This window comes from Lontra canadensis, unplaced genomic scaffold, assembly GCF_010015895.1.
Source record: "Lontra canadensis isolate GAN:19392208 unplaced genomic scaffold, GSC_riverotter_1.0 scaffold29, whole genome shotgun sequence".
Lineage (NCBI taxonomy): Eukaryota > Metazoa > Chordata > Mammalia > Carnivora > Mustelidae > Lontra > Lontra canadensis.
The window spans coordinates 18,169,076-18,187,847 of NW_022631023.1; the positions used below are offsets into that span (position 1 = coordinate 18,169,076).

The 18,772-nt window shown below is 39.3% G+C and overlaps 3 protein-coding genes across 5 annotated transcripts in view; 1 reads left to right on the forward strand and 2 right to left on the reverse strand.

Annotated features, from left to right (window-relative positions):
• Positions 1 to 438, reverse strand: part of GABPA (GA binding protein transcription factor subunit alpha) — a 32,821-nt gene extending 32,383 nt beyond the window's left edge. The window contains exon 1 of the mRNA XM_032865499.1: positions 350 to 438. The gene's annotated coding sequence lies outside the window, so the exon portion shown is untranslated. The remainder of the gene's footprint in view (positions 1 to 349) is intronic.
• Positions 324 to 8,666, forward strand: ATP5PF (ATP synthase peripheral stalk subunit F6). Of its 3 annotated transcripts, none has more exons than XM_032865502.1 (4): positions 324 to 431; positions 3,296 to 3,466; positions 7,811 to 7,935; positions 8,490 to 8,666. In XM_032865502.1, exons 2-4 carry the CDS (start codon positions 3,303 to 3,305, stop codon positions 8,525 to 8,527), a joined length of 327 nt encoding a protein of 108 aa, XP_032721393.1. In that variant the 5' UTR covers positions 324 to 431; positions 3,296 to 3,302; the 3' UTR covers positions 8,528 to 8,666. The 3 variants fall into 3 exon arrangements, with proteins under 3 accessions (XP_032721393.1, XP_032721391.1, XP_032721392.1); XM_032865500.1 differs by lacking the exon at positions 324 to 431 and adding an exon at positions 473 to 576; XM_032865501.1 differs by lacking the exon at positions 324 to 431 and adding an exon at positions 476 to 564.
• A 7,998-nt stretch (positions 8,667 to 16,664) lies between these two features.
• JAM2 (junctional adhesion molecule 2) overlaps positions 16,665 to 18,772 on the reverse strand; it is a 62,383-nt gene continuing 60,275 nt past the window's right edge. The window contains exons 9-10 of the mRNA XM_032865503.1: positions 18,695 to 18,737; positions 16,665 to 16,807 (exon numbers count right to left, since the gene is read on the reverse strand). Of these exons, the coding sequence (XP_032721394.1) occupies positions 16,775 to 16,807; positions 18,695 to 18,737 (76 nt within the window). The 3' untranslated portion in view covers positions 16,665 to 16,774. The remainder of the gene's footprint in view (positions 16,808 to 18,694; positions 18,738 to 18,772) is intronic.

The window sequence follows — 18,772 nt, forward strand, 5'->3', positions numbered from 1 at the left end:
GAAACTCCAACCCCCCCCTCCTCCCAGGCACCCCCGGGTCCGGGACTACAACTCCCAGCAGGTTGCGCGAAACGAACGCCCGAGGCAACGGAGGCTCGCGAGGCACACTGGAGCCCAACGCCCCAATCCAGCTTTGTTTTACACTCTAACTTTCCGGGCTTAATCATACACCTCAACAACCCCAAAGAACAGGATGCTGACTTGGGTCCGGCAGGACTGAACTAGGTAAAAGGCCAGTCAAAGTGCGCATGCGTAAACAAGCAGGATTCCAGGAGGTAAAAAGACAGCAGGTCAAGTTGGGCGAAGGAAAGATGGCGGAGGGCTCGCCAAGAGACCCGGAAGCACTTACCCTCCACTTCCTCCTCCTGTTTGGCTTCTGTCTCACCTAGAGCCGTCCGGTCGCAGACCGCCTCCGAGACGTTTCCTGTCCGGTGAGTGTCGACCGACTGAAACGGCGGCCCATAATGCATTGCGATGGCGGGTAGGCGGGTGGGGGCGGAGCCAGGGCCGGAAGTAGAACGGTGGCGGCCGCTGAGGCTCTGGCAGCTCCGGACTGAGTGCAAGGTGACTCGGAAGGTAGCTAGACTAGCTTGGCCTCTTGGGACTCAGATTCCGGGTTTCTTACGAGGCCTGGGCTGCCTGTTACTTCTTTTTTTCAGGAGTATAAAGCAGCCCTTTGTCCCGGGCACCTTCACCGCCTGGCCCAGGGTCACTTTTGATCTCGCCGCTTTTAGGCCTTGAAGTTGGGGGTAGACTCGGTATTCAGGCCTGGTAATACTTGCTCTGAGGCAACCCTGGGTGGTACGGGAGGCAGGGAGGCCAGGGATTCCTGGGCACCCGGCCCAGCTGGGGCAGCCCAAGGTCATTCCCTCAGGGCCGGTCTGCAGCCAGGCCTGCCCTGCTGGGCAGTGCGGGAAATTTTGCCCCACTATGGAAAGCGGAATGTGCACCGTAAGAGGGAAATGGGTGATAGTTATCTTTAAAAGTTTGCATCCTGCCTGAAAATACTGATTGTGCAGCTTTGTTCTCCGCTCTCGCTTTCCAGCACAATCCTACACCTCAACGCCAAGAAACAGGATGCTGCCTGGGGATCAGGGGGGTGCTTGAACTAGGGGTGAGGCCGAAGTTCGCAGACGGGACAAAACAGGGTTTCCAGCGAGGAGGAAGAGAACGGGTCGGGCTAGGCGGGTTGTGGATTGACTTTAGGAATATGCACGGAAGAGGCGGTGAAAGGACTAACCTATGGCTGGCTAGTCAGTCATCTCTGTCAACTGGAGAACCGTGCGCTTTCACCACAGGTTCTCTGCGAATGTGTACCCTTTTTTGCTGTTGCCTTCTCCAGTCTTTCTGTGTCAAATCCGTGTCACCGGTTCTCGTGGCATCCCATAGTGCTTGAATAGAGAACTTATGCCAGTTTGTATTTTACACCTAGTTGTGTAATAACGTGTTTTCTGCACGACAGTGGACTGATGGTGGACACTCCTACGTTAATCAGCGAAAAAAAAAATCAAAGGGAATAAAAAAGGAACAAGTTTTGATAGTGGGATTATTTATTAAATTTTTTTAAAAGATTTTACTTATTTATTTGACAGAGATCACAAGCAGGCAGAGAGGCAGGCAGAGAGAGAGAGGAGGAGGAAGCAGGCTCCCCACTGAGCGGAGAGCCCGATGTGCGGCTCCATCCCAGGACCCTGAGATCATGAGCTGAGCCCAAGGCAGAGGCTTTAACCCACTGAGCCACCCAGGTGCCCCTATTTATTAATTTTTTAGACAAGTTGAATTTGAGGATTTATGAAGGGAAGAGACCTGTTGGATGTATGGATTTGCGGTTCAGGAAAAAGGCCAAGATTAGAGTTGTGATTTGGGAACCATTACTACTTAGATGGTGGTAGAGGGGTGCCTGGCTAGTTCAGTCGGTGGAGCATGCAACTCTTCATCTCCTGGTGTGGCGTTCAGGCCACACGTTGGGTATAGAATTTACTTTAAAAAAAATAGTAGATGATGGAATGAAAAAATGAAAATGGATTTTATTTAGTAGGAATGACACAATTTTTGCAAGAGTCAGAGCAAATTAACTGTGGGAAAATGGGCAATGTAATCATTTTTCTTAGGCATAGTTTTATTATCTGTAAAGGAGATTAGACCACTTTCCTCTAGTTCTTAACAGTATCACCCAACGGTACAAAGAGAGAATATATATGGAAGTACTCCACAAAGTATTTTGGGCTGAAATGACCTTACTGATGACTGTTAGTATGTCCGTAAGTTTCCAGAGGGGAAAATATACCTTGAAGCACAATTTTTAAAATAGGTCTGTGTCCAGTCAGATTCTACTGTGTAACCTTGTGCCACATACTTAATCTCTAAGCCTTAGTTTCTGTGTATGTAAAATGGAAATGATAATAAGTAGCACTTTAAGGTTATTTGTTGTTTGCTTGGAGTCTTAAGTATTTTTCTTTGATGAGGTGTAAGTGATATATGGTGAATTCTTTAATTTCTTCAGGTACTTTGCTTTCATCCTGGTAGGTGAAGGATATTTTGTTTACTATGGGAGTTCTTTTGGTAGTCTTTTTTTCCCCAAAATTTTTATTTAAATTCTGGTTAACATACAGTTCAATAGTGGTTTCAGTGATTTATCACTTACATACAACCCAGTGCTCATTATAACAAGTGCCCTCCATATTACCCATCACCCATCTAGCCTGTTCCCCCCACCCAACAACCTCCATCAACCCTCAGTTTGTTCTCTTCTTTACCCACTAGGGGCCAGCAACACCCAAGTCAGAACAACCAAAACTCAAATATCTCTTGCCGGATACTGACACCCCTACTCAAGAACGACTGTGTTACTGTACTGTCTTCTTAATGCTTCTTAAACTCTTAGTGGTAGAGGATCATTTTTTCCCCCAACCCTTGCAGCTACTTTGGAAAAAAAAAGTAAAATGAGTTACTGAAAAAATGAGGTGAAAGACAGTAGGGCGAAGACACACAGAATACCAATCGATTTATTATTCAGCAAATATATATTACTATGTCAAATTGCTCTGTAAGTTTCCATAATAATTCTTATACTACTGCTGGTCCACAGACTATGATTTGAGCACTTAGCATTCAGTGAGTTCTGGTATGATTTATGATTGAGTTTGTAGCAGTGAATGGAGTTAGATTCCCACTATATGATATATATAGAGGTGTTTTTATTATATATATGTATATATATATGCACACATATATATATATAAAGTATATGTATTTTAAACTATATTAACATTCTGGTGCTTGTTTTCAATGACAGAATCACCATGATTCTTCAAAGGCTCTTCAGGTTCTCCTCTCTCATTCGATCTGCGGTCTCAGTTCATTTGAGGAGGAACATTGGTGTTACAGCAGTGGCATTTAATAAGGAACTTGATCCTGTACAGAAACTGTTCGTGGACAAGATTAGAGAATACAGAACTAAACGACAGTAAGTGGGTAGATAATTACTCATGGTGTAAATATAAATATTCAAAGTATGTAAGTTTTGAGATGGGGAAAAAAATTACTTGGTGTTTGAAAGTGTCTAAGATCTTCACTGAGCTGATCTGTGACATAGAAGTTTACTAGGTGCTCTAAAAGAAGATAAAAATCTTAATTTTTAAGTCCCAAATTTTATTTTCTTTATATGGGTCCCAAGGGACCCATATAATCTTTGTTTGTCATTTTAACCATATCATTATTATAATGTCATTTATTATAAACTGGAGTCAATGCTTAGAAGTACATGAGATCTTGGAAATCATTTAGGAATTGTATTTCAGAAAACTAAGTCCCTTAGACATTAATTAGCCTAAAGTCATAAAAACTTATAGGAAGAAAAACATATTATTGAAATATTCTAACTCTCGATTTAGTGTTCTTTCTGTGACATCATGATTTGGGGGGAATGTATGAACACAGCATTTTTCTCTTTAATGCATTTTCCGTAGTACTGTATCTCTGGGAAGGTCAAAGGACAAAAGACTGAAATGGCTTAAAGCAAGTCCAGGATAAACACAATTATATCACACAGTTTTGGAGACAAAAGATGACCTTAGCCATCAAATTCAACCCCCAAGTGTTAGGAAAAGTGACATACATCTGTTCAGTGTTCTGTTTTGCTTAGTTGTCTAGCATGGGCAAAGCACTGAGCTATTAATGGCCAGGGCAGGGGGTGGAGCACAGAAAGAAGCCATATTGCATTTTCATATATTCTTGAAGTTTGATAGGTGTAGAAAGCTTATAGGCATATATAAATTAATATATAAGGTAAAATGCATTAGATCTAAGGTAGTGACACAGTCTGTGTTTGGGGAGTTCATAAGAAGGAATGCTCCTTTATAGCTAGAGGCATTCTGCAAGGTAGATTGCAAGAGTGATTGTTTTATCTTAGCTTTGAAAGCTCTGTTGGGGGTCCTTTTTCCTTTTTGAGAATATGGATAACTATGGATCATCATCTCAGTTTTAAAAAAGTGAAGAATTTACTCACATGATTCTGCTCATAGCTTGAAAGTGTTCTCAAACCCATGGAAGTTATGGTAAATATCCATAACTAAGGGTCTCATCCAGCTTATGAACAATTGGTGTGAAGGTCGGACAGATAAATGGGAGTTGGAGGAGAATCTTTTAGGAGGAAAGAATGGTGAGCTAAGGTATGAAAACTTGAAACCACAAAGTATATTTGGAAGATTGCATCATGTTATTTCCCAGGACTGTAGAGTGTATGAGGAGTGTAGGGAGCAGAAAGAAGAGGAATGGGATAAAAATGAGGGGATTATGAGAGGCCTTGATTGTAGATGGGCAGTTAAGGTAGTATATGATAGGCATTTATGAGCAATTAAAGGTTTTTGAGTGGGATGATGGGATAGAACTCTATCAGGATGACAATTTCAATCACAGTGTTAGAACAATTGAATTAAAAAAGGAAGACAGGCATGGTAGGAAAATGTAATAATTCAAGCATTAGTTGATGAGAATTTTATTTTCATAGCAGTGGAAATATAAAAGTGACAGTCAAGACATTGAGAGAGTAAGAACTGGTCTTTAGTACCTAGTGGAGAGACAGGAGGGATCAGTTAAAGAACTCTGAGATTTTGAGACAGGGCAACTAACAAAAAGGTTTTGTCCTTAGCAGAATGAAGGAGGGAGAGAGCAAAGGGATTAAAATGAAATTCTGACAACAATCTTAACAGATCTTATCCCCATCTTATATTTGAGAAAAGCAAGGTGAAAAGTTTAGAATTTGTCTAAAATCACACTGTTCAGTAAGCAGATTTGCAGGGCTGGTTGGGGAATGTGTCTCCTGTCCAGAGGTATTGTAATGTCTTAGTATAGGTGCTGTGTGTACTTAAGCTATCCAATAAGTCAGTCTTGAGGTGGACTCTCTTTATTTTATTTCTTTGAAAGTAAGCTTTATGTCCAACATGGGGCTCAAACTCAGGGCCCTCAAGAGTTTCATGCTCTAGCCACTGAGTCAGCCAGGTACCCCTGAGGTGTACTCTTAATCTAAGGAGCCTATAATTCATTCATTTGTGCATATGGTGCGGAGAAATGTTCTGCTCATAGAGTCTTGCCTGGAATGCTGCTCTGACACTTCCTAGCTCTGTGAACTTTGGCAGGTTTATTTAACCTCTATACTTTATTCGTATGTAAAATGGGGATAATGATAACAGTACTATTTCGTAAGATGTTACAAAAATTTAGTGACTCAATCAATTAGCCTAGTATATTTTAAGTGAAATAAACAAGTATCCTGAGTGTCTACTTTGTCCTGGTCACTATGCTAGGTTCTGGGGCTGTAATAAGATGGTGTAGGAGACATACTCCGTGGAGGAGGTAGGTGATATCTGGGTGATACCTGTCTTCCTTATCATAAGAGTACATATTAAAGTTAAAATAGCCATCATCTGTCAGTAACCAGTATATTGATGAGACTGGCTGGATTCTCTTAAAACAGTTTCTTTTTTTTCTTTTTCTTTTTTTTTTTTTTCTTAAGGCAGTTTCTAAACTTGTAGCTCCCGGAGCTGGAAGACAATCATTAAAAGTATCTGGTTGAAGGCTCTTTATAGACCTCTATTGTCTATTTCATTAGCCACTATTCACATGTGACTATTGAAATCTAATTAAGTATAAATAAAAATTCAGTTCCTCAGTCACTTTAGTCACATTTCTAGTGCTCACTAGCCAGGTTTTGTTAGTAGCTACCTTATGAGACAGCATAGATACAGAGCATTTCTGTCATTATAGAAAGTTCTGTTGCATCTGCTGATCTAGAAGAAAATGGGGTCCATGACAACCAACATCATTAACGAGTTCTTAAATTAGAGCTGTCTCTATGTTTTTGTGGAAATTCTGTAACATATGTAAGGCCCTATACTTTTATCATAGTCATGTGAAAATATTATTATATATATATAATATAATTTCACTTGTAAAGTTTTGTTTATTGTTCATTGATAGGTGGCAGTAACATGACAAACACAGAATTAATGCAAAGAATTATTAGATCTGATTAGTCCCACTGCTGGTCCATGATGCTATATTTATCTTCCCAAAGCACAACTCTAATATAATTTTACTGCCTAGTAAATAAAATACAAAGTCCCAGACTTAACATTCCAGGCCTCTCGTGACCTGGGTCCTGCTGGCTTTTTCATCTAGATGACTTATATTCTCCATATACAGCTAGTTCTTTATTACCTCCATATATTTGCTTTTTCAGTCTTAGAATGTATGAAATTAAAATCTGACTCAAATGCATGATTTGTCACAAATGCCACCTTTTTAAAATGAAATTTTTCCTAATTAGCAAAAGTGCGCTGTCCTCAACTTGAGTAGCTGTTTGATAAACTGTGTCTTTGAAGCTCATCAATAACTCTTGTAGCACAAATGTTTGCATAAACATGTTTTTTTTTTTTTTTTTTTTCCTAAATAGCAAAGTCTCTGAGGGTAGGAAATATCTGCTTCTTTGTTAGGCCCATGGTATAGAGACTTAAAGTTACTAAGATCTTTTAGAAGCCATTTAGTGGTGGATTTTTTTTTTTTTTTTTTTTTTAGATCTTATTTATTTATTTGACACACACACAGAGAAATCACAAGTAGGCAGAGAGGCAGGCAGAGAGGGTGGGTAAGCAGGTTCTCTGCTGAGCAGAGAGCCCAATGAGGGACTCGATCCCAGGACCCTGAGATCATGACCTGAGCTGAAGGCAGAGGCTTAACCACTGAGCCACCCAGGTGCCCAGTGGTGGCTGATTTAAATCAGGTTATAAAAATAGATAACACTTATTGACCACTATGTCACCACTCTGCGTGCCAGGTACTGTGTTGAGTGGTACATGTGCATTATCTCTATAATTCTCACAATACCACCATTAGGTAGGACCTTTAGTTTTAGATATGGAAACTAAAATTCAGAGTGCTTCATGCCTTGCTCGGGTTTATGCAGTTTTAATACATTGTAGAGCTGACATTCAAGCAGAAGCAGTCATTGACTCCCAAGAGCCCATGGATTTAGCCATCATATCTTCCTGCAGTTTAGACCTCAAGAGAGTCTGACTTAATAAACATCATTGATACTCCAGACCTTGCATGTTAGAAGTTTGAAGTTGCCTCATTTATGTGAAACATTATAAAAAAAAGTTTGAGTTGAAATTCAAATGGATACACTTTTTTTCAGAAAGAGTATTTTTCCCATGTGATACTTTTGAAAAGATATATTGAAACTTGATGGTGAAAAGTAATTTTGTTTTTGTAAACTAGTGCATGAGTTTTTACCTGCTCTTTTACACAATAGGGCATCTGGAGGACCGGTTGATACTGGCCCAGAATACCAGCAAGACCTAGAGAGGGAACTTTTTAAGCTTAAGCAGATGTATGGTAAAGCAGACATGAATACATTCCCGGACTTCAAATTTGAAGGTAAGTGTCTTTAATCATGAATTCAGTGAGAGATTATTTTAAGTTGAGCATATTTCTACTTTATACTTACTTGGATTGTTCAGATGATTAAATGACAATCACACATAAATTTATTGGACAGTGATATTTGCATGAGAAGCTCTGGTGTAAATGTTTGCCATTGGTATAGGAGATCATATAACAGGTTAGTGGTGGGGATCTGAAATCAAACTCCCTGATCTTGAGTCTTAATTAACAAGATCATCTATGAGGTGTGTGATCTTGGATAGTTAACTGGTGACTGTTCTCACCTGATATTTAGGGAGAATTCTATCTTTTTTGTGGTTGTAATTAAATGACCTAATGTATGTGAAGTCAGTTAATAGAGAGCCTGGTTTATAGTAAGTGCTGAATAAACCTTTAGCAATTGTTATGTTTCCATGTAGGTGTTTAAAAACAGTATTCACTAAAAAAAAGAAAAATCAGAAGATTGATGAATTAAAGATTTCTAGATAATGCATTTTAGTCATAATGCAATATGGCTAAGCTTGAACCTTCTTTTTTTTTTTTCTTAGATCCTAAATTTGAAGTCATTGAAAAACCCCAGTCTTGAAGAAATAATGTAAAATTCATTTGACAATTTGTTCTAGATCAGTTGTACAACTGTATCAGAATAAACATACGTTTCTCAACTGTCAAATGTTCTTTTAATTCTGATTCCAAATAAATTATTTGGTGATGTTGGGTTTGCAGTTGAGTATATTGAATTCTGTGTCTCTGCATCATTGTTAAATCCTCCCATTGGTTATCATGAATCAGATGGATACCTTGGATAAACCGGCTAGAACTTTCCCATAACCCACCAGACTCTTCTCAGTGTGCAGGGCTACCTTTTTAGTCCTGGAAACTTCACTGCCTGAGACGAGACACCCTGAGCTAAGGAATGTTTGCTGCAGAAGGATGTTATATCCACTCCCAGAATATAAAGAAATGCCTTATAAATCTTTATCATACCTTTTCCAGGAAACTCAAGTTATGTTTGAATATACACAGGAACATCCCTTGTGTTCTAACTACCATCTCATCAAATGCTATATGCTTTCATCCGAACAGCCCAGGTCCCTCCTCTTCCCTCGCAGTTTATGATCAGAGGCTACTACTGTGCTCTCCAGCCAGAAGAAGGAAAGTTGAGACAGGGTGGGTGTTCTACAAAGGAACCTCCTTTGAAAGATGAGGCCATATGGTGTGATTTTACCCAGGTGATGGAAGCCAGCAAATAATGTACCAGATAGGTGCCGTAGCAGGCACATCAAAGTTTTGGTTACTAGAGATAGCTCTTAAGGAGATTATTTTTCTTAAGAAGGAAACTGCTGTGCCTTTTCATATCTGACAAACTGACTTCTATCAATAAATATGGGTGTTAATAAACCTTTATAGATTTTTTTTTAATGAAGTCCTAAAACAGCTTTCTTAATGCATTTTAGCTCACTTCAAAAGAGGAATAGATTTTTACTGTGTTGTGCCATTCTAGCTGAAATCAAGCCCACTTACAAATACCGTTCCCAAAGTCTTCTGTAACCATTTCCTAATGACACAGCTGTGATTATATGAGCAAGATGTGCAGAGTTGGAATTGGGAAGGGTAAAGCAGTAGGAAGAAACGGCCCGGTTTCTTCAAATGATGGTAAGCAGTGACTGGTCCCTTGAACTACTTTTATTTAACTAGTTGTAGACATTGAAATAGTGTTTGGTTACAGTATTATTTAAAAGTAATTGAGGAAGTCTAGTTGCTCAGGTCCTTTCTCTAACCTCCCCTGAAGCAACTGCCATCCACCTGTGGCAGGCTAGCTGCCTTGGGGTCCACAGTGCAATTGCTGGTCTAGAGAAGGGCCTGACCCTTGTCAGCACAGCCTTCCCCTCCCTTCTTATTCCCTTATTTCCCCCACTCAGTTTAGTTGAATTGGACCTTTTATAATTTCACATCTACTGTCTCATAACACTTTGAAAAAACCTGTCTTGCAACTATTTGGAGTTTGCTGGAACATCCCAATCTTCCTTCATTCTGTAAACAATAAGGATTGTGTTTATGACTGGTTACAAGAACACTGTGTTAAGTACTTTACTCCCATGCCCTACATCTCTGGGCATTTATTACTAACTTTTGACCAGGGAAGTGATCTTTTTTTCAGCTGGATGTTTAAGCCCTCATCTTCTTCAGAGCCCTTTCCTCTTTCTGATGAGGCTGCCCCAACTGTGCAACTCCAGCCTTTCTCTGCCTTTTCAGTCTGCCAGTGCACTTTTTATCCTAAACTTAACACCTTAGATGTTTGTTAAAAACAACCTCAACCGTCTACGTTTTCATAATGAAAATGGTTTTTTTTCTCCTATGCCTGGTGTTACGGGTTGAACTGCGTTTCCCTAAAATTCATTTGTGGAAATCCTAACCCCCAGAACTTTACAATGTGGGTGTATTTGGGGACAGGACTTTTAACAGGGAATAAGTTAAAATTGGGTCTTTGGGGTGGGCCTGAATCCAATCTAGCCAGTATCCTTATAAGAGGAGGAAACTGAGTTGAAAGGTACAGAGAGCTGGAAAGGGTCATAATGTCTGTTACATTCAATAATAATAACCAAACAGGGCTTCTGTTTCAGGCGATTTTTATTTAAATCATTTAGTGTAGGATTTTTTGGTTTTGGCAATTACTAGTTCTCCTTTGCTGCCCTTGCTGTCGTAGGCCTATAAATGGTAGGTGCTGTGTGTATAGGTTCTTGGGGGGCTCTGTGTGCTAGGAGGTCTTCCCATTGCACAGATTACCCTAAGTGGGAGGTCTGCTCCAACTACTACTTCTCTTCCAAACTCCTCTCTGTTCCCATCTCAGTCCAACTTGTTTCAGATGTTTTATCTCAGTAAGACACTGGCAAGAGGCTCAAGGCGTGCTACTTTCTATGATGCCCAGACGACCATGGGAAATTCATATATCTTTGTCCTAAGAAATCATGGGAAAATAGGTGCTTCACCGTTCCCCTTTCTATCTTAATGACTTTTTCCAACTCTTTCTCCCTGCACAAATAGCTGTTTCCTTCTTGGCAACTGCCTTCATTTTTTCCAAGCGATTCTCTTTAAAATTCCCCGTACTTGGGGATGAGTTGGCTAATAAAATGCATAACTTGGACAAATTCATTTTGTCTCACAGTTTGGACAATTCAGTCTCTCAGTTCTTCCCCACCCTCAATCCGTCCATTCGAGCTTGTGTGCTAGGGTAAAAGGGAGAGGACTGGGGTAATGATTTCAGGGTAGCACCGTTATCTTCATAAACATCCAAGGGGGTATCTGTACCTAAGTTGTTGATGGTTTAGGAGGTACTTATCTTCAGCCTTGGGGCAACAGAAGATGGCCTAATCAACATTCTGTTAACACAAATGTATCCTATCTTTATGTATAATGCCTTTTCTCATGTTCTTTGCTATATGTTATCCTAAAATATAAGAAAAACAATTTTCTTGACATATAGTAACTTTAGCATAATTTTTGTTAGTTAAATATTTGGAGAGAAATTGAGTTTGAGAATTGAAAGTCACCTGGCAAGGTCAGAAATCCAACCACATATCTTAGGAAGCTTCAGTTTTTACACCATCTTTAGGAAGCACTTGTAAGTAACACATTCAGTGTTAAAAACAGGATGAAGTGGACCTTTAAATCAATCCGCCCTCAGTCTTAGAGAACTTACACAGGTCCTTTGTTTGTTGACACAACTATTCACTTATTCTGAGAGCATTTTGTTAGTAGAAAGCATAAAGACATTTTATACTTTTGTATGTCTCAGTACTTTTTTTTTAAACTTGGGCGAATAAAAATACAGCTTACTTTAAAAAATCATAAACAAGAGTAATTAGAAAGTGTTAAATGAAATTCAACTGAGGAAGTCTTACGAATCAGGGAGCAGTCAGTCTAACATATAGAAAAGTCCCCTGAAGAGCTACACGAAATGGCTTTTATAGGCAGAAAGGGGTGGGACAGGGAAGTTACAAGCAGAGTGGATTGGCTATGGCAAGGTCACCTTCCTTTAGAGGACTGGAGGGGTCTATGGGGCAGATTACCTCACTAGATTGACCAGGCAATTCCAGGTTGACCTTTTAGATTCCACTCCTAGGAGAGGTTGAAACTAAGTTCGGTATGAAAGTTTTGGTTTAACGGTTTGGACTTAGTACAAGTGTCTCCATTTTAGAGTACGTAGTCTCTTTTTTAACAGTATCCACAGTTTACCTTGAATTTCCTGACCAGGTATTACTACTAAAAGTGTCACAAACCCTTATAGAACAAAGTATGGAAAATTAAGGATGGAAAACCGGAAATAAGAAACATAGGATGGAAGAATAAATTTTAAAACTTGAAAGTTGGAAAAATACCTTAAGATCTTTTCAAGAACTGTGTGGAAATGGATGCCTAATAACAAAGGAGTGGGAAAAGAGGGAAATAGTTTCTGTCCAGCTTTAATTCATGGAGTAATAATTTGTGTCACTTTGCATAATAAATGAACTGGATGATAATAACATTGCAGAATACAATATTTTATTAATAATCTAAACCTGTGGAGAAATTTTATCAATTTTTTTAGTTGCCCTTTCACAAGTGCTCTTTTTTAAAAAATTCATTCAGCGTTTATTAGATACCAACCCCACATCAGATACTGTTTAATTCATGTACAACTGTATTATGAAATAAAAACCAACAATTGCCATTAAAAAAAAAATCAACCAAGTGCTATGGAAACTCAGAGAAGAAAGAAACTTCTTCCAGGAGGGGGAATGAGGAAAAGCCTCACAGAGAAGGTGAAATTTGAGCTGTCCCTTAAAGAGTAAATAGAATTTACCTATTCTGTTGATGGGGAGAATCAGCATTCCAGGGGGAAAACATTGCATTTTTTAAATAAAAGGACCCTAGTTCAGTTTGATGGGTGCAGAAGGCAACCAAAGTAGAACAGTGGAACATTTGGCTAGATAGGTAGGTTGTGACAGTTATGATAAAACGTGTATGTGTGGGCGAGGGGGGAAGCCTTGAACCCCTGGGTAAGGAATTTAGCCCTTGGTAATGAGCTCCGTAAAGGAAAAGAGTGGAAGATTTTTAGCAAGGGGAAGGGAGAAAAGGGAGGAGTGGACTGGCATTGCTTAAGAGTGTAATCTGGTAGTCGTTGAGATAGAAGTCCAACTAAGGGAGAGAGTATTTGAGGGAGGAAGGTCCCAGAAGACAAAACTTGAAAGCAAAAAAAAAAAAAGATAAAACTTGAGATAGGAACAAAGGCCTGAAGTGAAAAGGATGAAAGCAGTGACAATCCGGAATGAGCCAGTGCAGGGTGCAGTGGATGAGTAAGGGGAGGTGGAGGATGGGCAGATGTAGAGATAGGAAGGGTAGGACTGCTGGAATTTAAATGTCATCCTAGTTAGCTTCAAGATTAAAAAACAACAACAACAACAAAACAAAACAAGATTAGAGATTTTGGCATTTGTGGTGACGGAAGAGTGGATGAGAACGGAAGGGCCCACCACAGCACTGAGACTGGGTTGTGGGGACAGGGAAGACAGAACAATGCTGCAAGCTGTGAGCCTAGGGAGGGGTCAACTTGCCAGAGGTTACTAAGGGTGAAGGGAAGGTGTGGCACAAGAGAGAAACTTAAGAATTTGAAGGGAATGTTTGTTGGGGGTAAGAAATAAACCACCTTGCGTGAAACATCCAGGAGCAGATGGACCTGGGTCTTGTAAACCATGAGTCCTCACTTACTTCTGCGAACTTGGTGCACTGACTCTGAGTCTCAGATTCCTTGTCTGCCAATGATGACATGACCAACTTTTTTAAAAAAAAATATTTATTTAGGAGAGGGGCAGAGGGAGAGAGAGAATCTCAAGCAGGCTCCACAGGGCTACACCTCATGACCCTGAGATCACAACCTGAGCTGAAATCAAGAGTCGGACCCTTAACTGACCGAGCCACCCAGATGCTTCATGATAGGTAATACCGTTGAGATGAATGAGATTGTATACAGGGGATTGTATACACCCCTGCCTGACATATATAAAATGTTCAATAGTTTTGACTTTTTATTTGCAGAGCATATTTGTCAGGATTTGAGAGGTTGGCAGGCAGCCAGATGAAAGATGATGAGGTTCTAATCTTAAGCAACTAAAGAACTCGCCTTGTAGCCACAGATGGTGAGAGGGTGTAGTTTCCCGGGTTTTACTGAACAATAGGTGGATGACTCTTGCCCTGCTCCGGTTAAATGGACCTAAAAAGTTGAACAAGTTCAGCTATTTTTATTAATGTAGATTTTCATCAAACAAAGCCACTCGTGAGTTGAGGGAAGGTCTTTGCAAAGTTGTACTAAAAAACAATCAATTGTTCCAGATTTAGTAAGGTTAAACCTACAACTAAAAATAAATCTAGTTATAGGAGCAACAAGGATAATTAAAACAAAGCGAAACTTTCTATTAGAGATTTCAGAGCCCTAATCCTTATACAATACAATTTTACTGCAGGAAAATAAAATGCTCTATGAAATGGGGTTTTACCAATTGTTAATATTCAAGTCCCTCAAAAGCAAATGGAAGCACAAGTCCAGACACAAATCGATATACTTTCAATAAATGGAAAATGAGTGCTCAATAGTATATCCTTTGTGTGGGAGAAAGCATTCTCCACACAATGACATCTACTTAGCTACATATAATATGGTAAGATGATATTTAATATATATTTGACTCAAAGAAAGTGTTGTATGTTAATACTTCATAAGATGAATCCTCTAGCCAAATGGCTCAGAAGCTTTCATCTGTTGGTAAAGCTAAGGCACTATGTATTTTCCTCCACAACATGGATTTGTATCATTTAAGTGGAAGAAATTAATCTTATGTGATGGTAGGTATGCCTGGGGAGCCATCTTTTTTTTTTTTTTTTTAAGTAGGCTTCAAGCCCAGCGTGAAACCCAATGTGGGGCTTGAATTTATAACCCTGAGATCAAGAAGACCAGAGCTGAGATCAAGAATCAGACACTTAACCAACTGAGCCACCCAGACGCCCCCTGAGGTGGCCCTTGGAGACTCACATATACTCTTGACACTTGGCAATGCAAGAAGAAAGCATTCCTCATACCAAAGCAAATCAAAGCATGGGCAACATTTAGCTTAATTTCTGCAAAAGTTTACAGACAGGTATTTTTCTCATGCTTCACCACCAGGAGTTGGGAAACCAGGTATAAGGAGCCAAATCCTGTCTGCACCTGCCATTTTTATAAATAAAGTTTTATTGGAACACAAATGTGCTATTTGTTTATTATTGTCTATGGCCACTTTTGTGCTACAAAGGCAGAGTTGAGTAATTGTAACAGGCCAGTATTAAAATATTTACTGTCTGGCCCTTTACATAGAAAATGTTGGAAGGAGTCTGGTGAGAAGCACCCAGTGCCACAGACAAGTGGGGGGCAAGGTATGGTCTGACAACAGGCATCTTCCCAGTGGCCTGGTATGGTGTCCTGGTACATGCTAATGCTTAAACCATTTGTCCAGATAATCCTGGGATTTGCTTTGTCTAATGGAAAAAAAGAATGGATTCCTTTAAAAGCAGCTTAACCATGTTCAAAGTTGACAAAGTTCATGACAAAGTTTCATCCAGATTTTCCCAGAATGAGAAATGCCCCACCCATATTTTGTTACCCATATTTTATATGAATTGAATAATCATAATAAGTTATAAAAGATTATGCTTTTTTGACACAGTCTAATTGTTCTTACTGTTAGTTGGACGCCTTACAATTAATTAGGGGAGAAACCAGATGATGAGACTGATTTTTCACTTTGGCCACTGTTTCTCCTGTGTCTTTTATGTATCAAGCAGGGCAACAAGTGTGGAGAGCCACAGTGAGCTCTTTTGTTTCGCTTGTCAGATAGCCCCTTCTCTTTACATCCCCGGCTCTGCAATAAGCAGGATTGGCTAGCAAGGGACTCGGCCCAGCTCAGAATTTCACTGCGTGGTTTTCAGAGAAAATCATATGAAAATTAGTATGCAGTCACCACCACGCAGAGAAAGGTGTCTGCAAGGTTACGCGTGTAGGTGCAGTGCTGAGTTCTGAGGTCAAGGCTGCTCTTCAAAATAGTCTTAGAGGAAGGAAAGACCAACAAACAACTCAAGTGAAATAACACACTTGGGTTTGTGTTTGACTCTCAAAATTATGTTTAATGAAGAAATCAATGACACACACTCGGGGAGTGGGCTCTGGTCATTAGGTATTTTTTTTTCATGTTGCTTTTGGTTCCCAGAAATAAAAATAAACACAAAGCACAAATCCTTGGAAATAAAACTCAGTACTCCTACCTCCCTTCTGTGAATAGATTAGTGATAAATGAGCAGCGGAATAAGGTTTGTATTAAGGGAGAAAAGAGGATTCTGGTAGAAATGAGACCAGAGGTTCCTTTTTTGTCTGTCAGTATTTTCTTAACCTTCTAAATCAGACTGTTGCACAGAAGGTGAGCACAGTATATATTTTCATGCTCTGTGGATTAATTTCACAATCAATATCATATATTTTAGTAAGTTCCTCTAGAAGTTAGGACATTTAACATTTCGTAAGAGTTTTGTGATTCTTTTAACTTAGTCCAGACGCAAGAAGTCAGACTGAGTTTTATTTAGGTGCTGACAGAACTATTTGTTTAACAATTTCAAGTAATTTAACGATCAAAAAATTATCGTGATAATTTATTATACCAACTTCATCTCATGTACCTCTTTGCAAATGTAAGACAAAGCAGAGTTTTACAATCTTTTAATAACTTGTGTAACAACTGTGGTTTTGGCGTATCTCAAAGGTGGACTTCTTTTAAATTATAAAGGATTTTGTATGCTTGAAATCCTAAGAAAAGGGAAAAAAACAAGTTTAAGTACAATGTATTAACTCATAATTAAAGAAATATATAAATTTTATCAGTATAAGGCTACATGCACTATGAGACTCTCATAGGTACAAACCAGCATAGAGTGAACTAAATCTATTTTATGGGGAATTAAAGAAATACTAGGAAACAAGGTCTTTGAGACTTTGCCTAAAGAGTAAAGAAGTCAGAATGGGAGTTAGGGCAGGAGAAATCTTATCTGCTTGGGGTATGTTCCTGACATCTAGAGGGTAGAGGCTGGGGTGCTGCTAAGCATCTTATCATGCATGGTACAGCGCCCCCCGCCCCAGAGAATATGCAAAATTGTATGAACTCATTATATCAGAATTTACATAAGAAAATACAATATAAGAATGATGAGAAATTGTCAATAATGCCAAGACTGAGAAATCGGCTTTATGGCAAAACCAGAATGGGGGGCTCAACCTCTCAGTGGAATGAGGGCAACCAGGAAGAAGACAATGACAAAAAAAAAAAAAAAGTTTTTGCTCTTCTGATGGCCACAAAGTGTCTCCTACTGTTTGGAAGAATAAGATTACTTTATTCCACATTTAAGGAGTGTTTTCTATAAATTCTAGGAACAAATGATGGAGTTACGTATTGTTTATCTGCTAATGAAAGAATAATATGATTGTGGCGTGGTAAAGTACAAAATAAAGTGACTTCTGTGAGAGAATCTGGAGTAGACAATTTTTAAAAAATCAGATTTTGACAGAAAAAAATATGGAACAATAAGTGGATTGTAAATTAGTGTCACTTAAAATCACTCAAGCATTTAAAATACTGGTATCCACAAAACATAAAAGACTCTTAATCTCGCAAAACAAACTGAGGGTTGCCCGGGGTGGGGGGCGGGTAGGGAGAGGGTGGTGGGGTTATGGACATTGGGGAGGGTATGTGCTACGGTGAGTGCTGTGAAGTGTGTAAACCTGGCGATTCACAGACCTGTACCCCTGGGGCTAATAATACATTATGTGTTAATAAAAAATTTTTAAAAAAATACTGGTTTCCACTGGCTACCCCTAGCTTTATGTGTAGGAAATCTAAGAGAATCCCTGCCACTGAGTGCCAAGGAATTCAGAGAACCAGTGTTCCATTTCTTAAGAAAGGGGTTAGACCTCTAAAAACACTGGAAACCTTCCTCCCTTACCTCCCATATTCCTGAAAAAAAAAAAAAAATCCAGACAGTTGAATACCCACCCAAAGAGCTACAAAATCTGAGCAACGATGTTATTTACTGCTTCACTATAGTGTTTACAGAAGCATCAGTACACAAGGGTCCAACTTATGTTGCCTAAACCACCTGAATTAGATAATTATTGTATCCCTTCAGAGATTTCTGAAATATTCCTTTCAGAAATAGCAGAGGATATTCCATATTCCTAAATTTTCCGGGTTGTCTGAATAACCAAAGGAGAGTCTTATAGTCACGGATCTAGGGGAAGCCATCTGCTTGGGTAAGCTGACAAGAATCGAGGTACCTGGATCCAGCCCCACCACTGGGATCTGTGAGAACTTGGGTCTTAATTTTCTTATCTGTGAAATGGAGCTGATAATATCAGACCGAATGATGCTAAGGAGGCTACTGATAGCAAACATGAGAAAAAGGATGAACGGTATGGCAAAGCCCCCCTGATCTACAAATGCGGGGTAACTTCATCCTACCATCCCAGACAGAGAATGGAAGCTGACGTTCACTCAGCTCCTTCTAAAGACTAATCATAGACCCGAGAAGACAAAAGTATATTAAAAGTGACAATCCATCACTTCTGTACAATTATTTCATTTCTCTGCCCTATTTCCTAAACACATCTGATCTATAAATAAAATGTTTTTAAAATACTCACATTTTCACTTATTGTGGTGGCTTTAGATGCAGAACTACTCTTCCTGTTTGTGGAATATAACAGAAAATATTTAAAAAG